Genomic DNA, 7,500 nt, shown 5'->3' on the forward strand with positions numbered 1-7,500 from the left:
CTGTTAAAAAAAGGTAAACCTTTCAGCAAAACATACAAAAGGTACGCCGCTTGATTTTGGTGGTCATTGTCTAAAACCCCATCACAGGTGTAAAGGTTCTTACGTATCAAATATTTCAGTTTTTTTAAATTTCTCTTATGATTCGAGGAAGCGATATATATATATATATATATATATATATATATATATATATATATATATATATATATATATATATATATATATATATATATATATATATATATATATATATATATATATATATATATATATATACAAATTTATATATGTGTATTTATCTACATATTTATATATCATAATTCATTGTTATTACTGCAGCACAATTTTGAATTCAGACATGATTGTCAATCTGCATAATTGCCATTTGCACGTAATTATCATTCAGCATGGCTGTAATTTACTCCTGATTATATCCCGTGTAATCATCCTGCCATACGAGTTATATTACACATGTATATACATACACCCATACATATATATAACATATACAGACATATATATATATATATATATATATATATATATATATATATATATATATATATATATATATTCTATATATATATATATATATATATATATATATATATATTCTATATATATACATATATATACACTATATATATATATATATATATATATATATATATATATATATATATATATATATATATATATATATATATATATATATATATATATATAGTGTGTGTGTGTACAACTATTCCCGATCTGACGTTTACTACCGCACCTCACGAGGGGGGCCAAGATTTCGGGAGAAAAATGCCCCGGGGAAACAACTGCAGAAGAAGAAGAAGAAGAAGAAGAAGAAGAAGAAGAAGAAGAAGAAGAAGAAGAAGAAGGAGAAGAATTTCTAAATAATTAGTAGCAGTTGTTCCTATCTGTTCCTACCTGGGAAATCTAGGCATGTCACAAGGATGCTGGCATTCACGCTCTTGAGGTTATCGCGACTGAAAGACCAAATATCTTTTATTATTATTATTATTATTATTATTATTATTATTATTATTATTATTATTATTATTATTATTATTATTATTATTATATCTCGATAGGAGACCCTCTTTTAGGCAAACCACTAAAAATAATGGCACGCTTATTATTATTATTATTATTATTATTATTATTATTATTATTATTATTATTATTATTATTATTATTATTATTATTATATCTCGATAGGAGACCTCTTTTAGGCAAACCACTAAAAATAATGGCACTTAATATTATTATTATTATTTATTATTATTATTATTATTATTATTATTATTATTATTATTATTATTCAGAAGATAAACCCCTATTCATATGGAACAAGCCAACAGGGGCCATTGACTTGAAATTCAAGCTTCCAAAAAAAAAAAAAAAAATTGGCGTTCATTAGACGGAAGTTACAGTTGATCACATTAAACGCAAAAATAAGAGATCAGTTATTAAGAAGACCCCGTAGGGGGGTAGCGCCGCCAGTGCACCTCATGCTGTGCACTGTAGGCAGTAAAGTTCTTTGCAGCGTGCCTTCGGCCGCTCTAGCTGCAACCGCTCTCGTTCCTTTTACTGTACCTCCTTTCATATTCTCTCCACCCTCTCCTAACAACTGAGTCATATCGCAACTGCTTTGAGGTTTTCCTCCTGTTACACCTTTCAGACCTTTTACTCTCAGTTTCCATTTCATTGCTGAATAACCTCATAAGTCCCAGTGCTTGGCCTTTGGCCTAAATTCCATATTCAATCAATTTAGAAAGAAGAAAGAATAAATTAATACACAAATGAACTAATACTTACAAGCAATTGAAATTACAGATTTAGTTAAATAAGATTAGAAGATTTTTATCCATTTGAAATGTATATAACGTTAACAGTTTTCTGATCAGTACAGACCCACTCAAAACGCCCTAACAAAATCGTTTATAAAAATACTGCCAAAGAATCGTGTGCAAGAATTTGAGGGGCGTTGTCCCCCGGAGGAGCACGTTCTGAGTCGCCTTTTACCTTCCTGCAGTCAAAATTTCGCTGCAAAAAGCCGGTGTTGGCAGGAAAAAGAGGCTGGAAAACGTGTGCTCGTTGACACGACCTGAATGGGAGAAGGAAAACTACAGCAAAAAAGGAATAAAAAAAGAAAAATTCCATTCATATTTCACACACTTGAAAACCCTCCAACAATTGTGATGCTTTGTTGTGTTGTATCTGGGGACTGGTGGCGTTACTAGCTCTCTGACAGTTGACAGATTGATTCTATCTTTCGCATTCTGCTGACACTGCATAAATGAGTAAATAATAGATGAATGAACTTTTATTATTCTGCAACATGAAAAAAAATTCTAAGAACAAGACGGGTGTGAAATGGTCAGCATGTAAAGTCGCATTCTTATATAATGCTGTAAAAAATCAGGAAGATCTCTGGCCATCTCTTGCAGAATAATTGCGAGACGAATCGCGTGGAAAGCTGCTGTTGCATTCTGCTGTATTTATTCCGAGGAAAATTTCTGTAATCTTTTGTATTTTTGACAAGAAGAACAACGACTGCCTTCTGAATGATTTCTGAGGAGGAGGAGGAGGAGGAGGAGGAGGAGGAGGAGGAGGAGGAGGAGGAGGAGGAGGAGGACTGAAACATAACATAAAATGAGTTTGATGCATCGGGAATAGAGCACTAGGGAGAAAAGAACGAAGAAGAAGAAGAAGAAGAAGAAGAAGAAGAAGAAGAAGAAGAAGAAGAAGAAGAAGAAGAAGAAGAAGAAGAAGAAGAAGAAGAAGAAGAAGATGACTGACTAGAACAAGTGTATCCTGCTGAATTGTTGTCAGGAAATTTTGTATTCTGAATTTTTGCCAAGAAAAACTACTACTTTCTGCTTTATTCCTGACGAGGAACGGAAAGAGGAGAAGTTTTGCCAAGAACTGTCATATTCTGCTCTATTTCTGACAAGAAAACTACTGCCTTCTGATATATTCCTAGCGAGAAACGAAAGAAGAAGAAGAAGAAGAAGAAGAAGAAGAAGAAGAAGAAGAAGAAGAAGAAGAAGAAGAAGAAGAAGAAGAAGAAGAAGAAGAAGAGAAAAACTACTATCTGTTTTATTCCTGACGAGGAACGGAAGAAGAAGAAGAAGGAGTTTTGTCAAGAACTGTCATATTCTGCTCTATTTCTGACAAGAAAACTGCTGCCTTCTGATGTATTCCTAGCAAGAAGAAGAAGAAGAAGAAGAAGAAGAAGAAGAAGAAGAAGAAGAAGAAGAAGAAGAAGAAGATCCCACTGCTGTCATTCTATTCTGACGAAACAATGATTCGCGTCAAAGCTTGACGAAGTATTACTGCCGCGCCGTTGCATCTGGCATGAGGTCGGAATTGGATATTCTGCGAGAACTTGTCCTTGGAATTTGCTTCTTCAAGTGCTCTCTTTCTCCCACGGGAATTTTCCATTAAATTCTCTCTCTCTCTCTCTCTCTCTCTCTCTCTCTCTCTCTCTCTCTCTCTGTTTGTCTTTCCCGTATTTACCTCTGTTGATGTGTCGGTTATTTTCTGTTGTCTTGACTTCCATATCTCTCTCTCTCTCTCTCTCTCTCTCTCTCTCTCTCTCTCTCTCTCTCTTCGTCTTCCATTTCTCGCCCTCCGGCAGAGAAATGACTGGGTAATAATGGAAATGTTTTGACCAAGAAATAATAATAATAATAATAATAATAATAATAATAATAATAATAATAATAATAATAATAATAATAATAATAATAATAATAATAATAATAATATACTTTTACATGATAGGCCTATGAATTTACCTCCGCCGCTGATGCAAACAGGAATGTTGTACTGAATAATAATAATAATAATAATAATAATAATAATAATAATAATAATAATAATAATAATATTTTTTCATAAAAATACACCTATGAATTTAGTGTAGAAGCTTATAACAACGTAATATTGACAAATAATAATAATAATAATAATAATAATAATAATAATAATAATAATAATAATAATGATAATAATAATAATAAAAATAAGTAAATCTTAGTTTAACCAGACCACTGAGCTGATTAACAGCTCTCCTAGGCCTGGCCCGAAGGATTAGATTTATTTTTACGTGCCTAAGAACCAACTGGTTACCTAGCAACGGGGCCTACAGCTTATTGTGGAATCCGAACCACATTATAGCGAGAAATGAATTTCTATCACCAGAAACAAGTTCCTCTTCTTCTTCACTGGCCGGTCGGAGATTCGAACTCGCGACCAACAGAGTTGGTAGCTGAGAACGGAACCCGCTCACCCAGCGAGGAACTAATAATAATAATAATAAAAATAATAAGTCATTTAAGGGAAAAATGAAATAACAGATAAAAATAACGGAAATATGGAGGAAATAAGATCACTGTAAAACCAGAGGCGTGAGAGATACCCACACACACAGACACATGATGCCTGGTTTATCACACGTAATTGGAATCGAAATGCCATGAATGGTAATGCAATTCCGAATTCCCGGACGCTGCTCTGACTGGAATCGGGAATTTTTTTTATTCCCTGTAATTATTGTCTATTGGAAATCAATTTGGAATTTGCGGTGTATCGCTTCGACGCGCACCTGTGACAGCTATGTTGGCCATGTTCTGTGAATATCTTTGTGTGTGTATGTGTATGTGTGTGTATGTATATGTATGTATGTGTATATATATATATATATATATATATATATATATATATATATATATATATATATATATATATATAAATATAAATATATATATATATACATATCTATATATAATTATATATATACATATATACACATTATATGCTGTATACATATACATATATACATAAATATAATTATATATATACATTATATGCTGTATATATATACATATATATACATATACATATATATACACACAAAACTAACAAACACATAAACACGTGTTTCACTGGAGTGAATTTCTGACTCACATCGGGATCGAATCCCGGTCTCCGAAAAGAGAGGCCATGGCGCTACCAACTGACCCCTTTCATTTTGGGAGACAGGGTTCGAATCGATTCCGATGTGAGTCAGAAATAATATATATAGAAATAATCAACACACAATTACGCCTGGAATAGATATAAATTTCTAACTCACATCAGGATCGAGACCTGGGTTCGATCCTGATGTGAGTCAGAAATTTAAATAATAATATATATATATAATGTGTGTGTGTGCGTGTGTGGTTTATATATATATATATATATATATATATATATATATATATATTGCTTTCCCCTTCCTGATTTTCTCAGTTATTTCGGGATGAAGCTGCTACCCACATACCCTTCTTTACCCTGGCTGCTATCCGTCACAGCCAACTAACAGCAGGTTCACCATTCAGTGCAAAGGTAAGAGAGGTACAATTAAAATTAACAGACACTTCTCAAAATCGTTCCAGCTCCCTCAGGATTCGAATCCTAGCACTGCTCGCTGTAAGACCAAATATCTATATAGACTGACAAGTAGATAAATAGATTGTTAGGTAGATCGAAAGATCTATATAGACTGACAGGTAGATAAATAGATTGCTAGATAGATCCAAAGATCTATATAGACTGACTGACAGGTAGATAAATAGATTGCAAGATAGATCCAAAGATCTATATAGACTGACTGACAGGTATATAAATAGATTGCAAGATAGATCCAAAAGATCTATATAGACTGACAAGTAGATAAACAGATTGCTAGACAGATCCAAAGATCTATACAGTCTGACAGGTAGATAAATAGACTGCTAGAGAGAATCAAAGATCTACTGTATATAGCCTGACAGGTAGATAAATAGATTGCTAGATAGATCCAAAGATCTATATAGACTGACAGGTAGATAAATAGATTGCTAGACAGATCCAAAGATCTATACAGTCTGACAGGTAGATAAATAGATTGCTAGAGAGAATCAAAGATCTACTGTATATAGCCTGACAGGTAGATAAATAGACTGCTAGACAGATCCAAATATCTATATAGACTGACAGGTAGATATACAGACTGCTAGACAGATCCAAAGATCTATACAGACTGACAGGTAGATAAACAGATTGCTAGAAAATCCAATGATCTATATAGACTGATAGGTAGATAAACAGATTGCTAGATTAGATCCAATGATCTATACAGTCTGACAGGTAGATAAACAGATTGCTAGATAAATCCAAAGATCTATAAAGACTAACAGGTAGATAAATAGATTGCTAGATAAATCCAAAGATCTATATAGACTGACAGGTAGATAAATAGACTGCTAGACAGATAGATACAGACTGACAGGTAGATAAATAGACTGCTAGATAGATCCAAAGATCTATATAGACTGACAGGTAGATAAATAGATTGCTAGATAAATCCAAAGATCTATAAAGACTGACAGGTAGATAAACAGATTGCTAGATAAATCCAAAGATCTATAAAGACTGACAGGTAGATAAATAGATTGCTAGGTTGCCAGATACACACAGAGATAGACAGATTAAGTCATACTGAAGTCAGCACCGAATGACGAATAACTCCAAACGCTCGCAAGAGAAAACGGAGGAACGAAAAATGGGGAAAAACAATTGTGCAAGCACATAATTTTTCCCCTCCTTCCCTTTCCTCGTTTGCAGACACCTGTTGCTTGCTTGTTTGCCTGCCTGCTATCTTGGCCCCGGGAAAAATAATGGACAATATTCAGGAAGCGAGTTTAAAAAAAAAAAGGAAAAAAATAAAAACAGAAAACGGGGGTTCGTACCGCGTAGGAGGGGAAACTCCCGTAAAACCGTTTCCTCTCCCTTTCGTCCTGTTATGCCGGCGTTACGTAAGGCTCCCTAGGCACCCCCAAATCGACCCCACCTCTTTCGAGGGGGTGGCCTTCTCTCCATTTATTGGATTATTGACCGAGTTTCCTCTACCTCGTCAGCAGGGGGTAAAACGAACAGGTGAAAGAAAGGAACAGGCGAGGAAAACGTTGTGTGTCCGCGACTTCAGGTCAGGTTAAGGGGATAGGTAGGACTTTTGTCCGTCAAGAAAAATCGGGAGACCCTCTTTACATCGAATAAAGCCTCGCATCCCTTTTATTCAGCTTCCGGCTTAAAGCTGAATGGGAAACGGCACAAAGTCAGGAACTGTCGACTGCCACCGGTCATATCTGTGATCTTGACTTGACGAGGTTTTTGAATAGGTTGATTTAGCTGTCTTTCATATCTTTTTTTTTTTTTGTCAACTGGACGTAGGTTTGACAGAGCAATGGCCTCTCCTTTAAAACTGTTAGTGTTTACAAGAATTGCCTGTCGTTTCAAATGACTCTGAATGAAGATGATGTTTGAAATTTAGTCCTTTCTTTTTATTTTTCCTTTCACCTTCGCCATCTTTCGCTCTTCTTGGAAGAATGCGCGCGCACACACACACACACACACACACACACACACACACACACACACACACACACACATATATATATATAT

General features: G+C 34.4%; 1 protein-coding gene across 1 annotated transcript in view; it reads left to right on the forward strand.

Annotated features, from left to right (window-relative positions):
• Window positions 1–2,811, forward strand: part of LOC136827251 (protein SREK1IP1-like) — a 41,413-nt gene extending 38,602 nt beyond the window's left edge. The window contains exon 4 of the mRNA XM_067085024.1: window positions 2,686–2,811. Within this exon, the coding sequence (XP_066941125.1) occupies window positions 2,686–2,811 (126 nt within the window). The remainder of the gene's footprint in view (window positions 1–2,685) is intronic.
• Window positions 2,812–7,500: the final 4,689 nt, after the last annotated feature.

Source organism: Macrobrachium rosenbergii, chromosome 41, assembly GCF_040412425.1.
Source record: "Macrobrachium rosenbergii isolate ZJJX-2024 chromosome 41, ASM4041242v1, whole genome shotgun sequence".
Lineage (NCBI taxonomy): Eukaryota > Metazoa > Arthropoda > Malacostraca > Decapoda > Palaemonidae > Macrobrachium > Macrobrachium rosenbergii.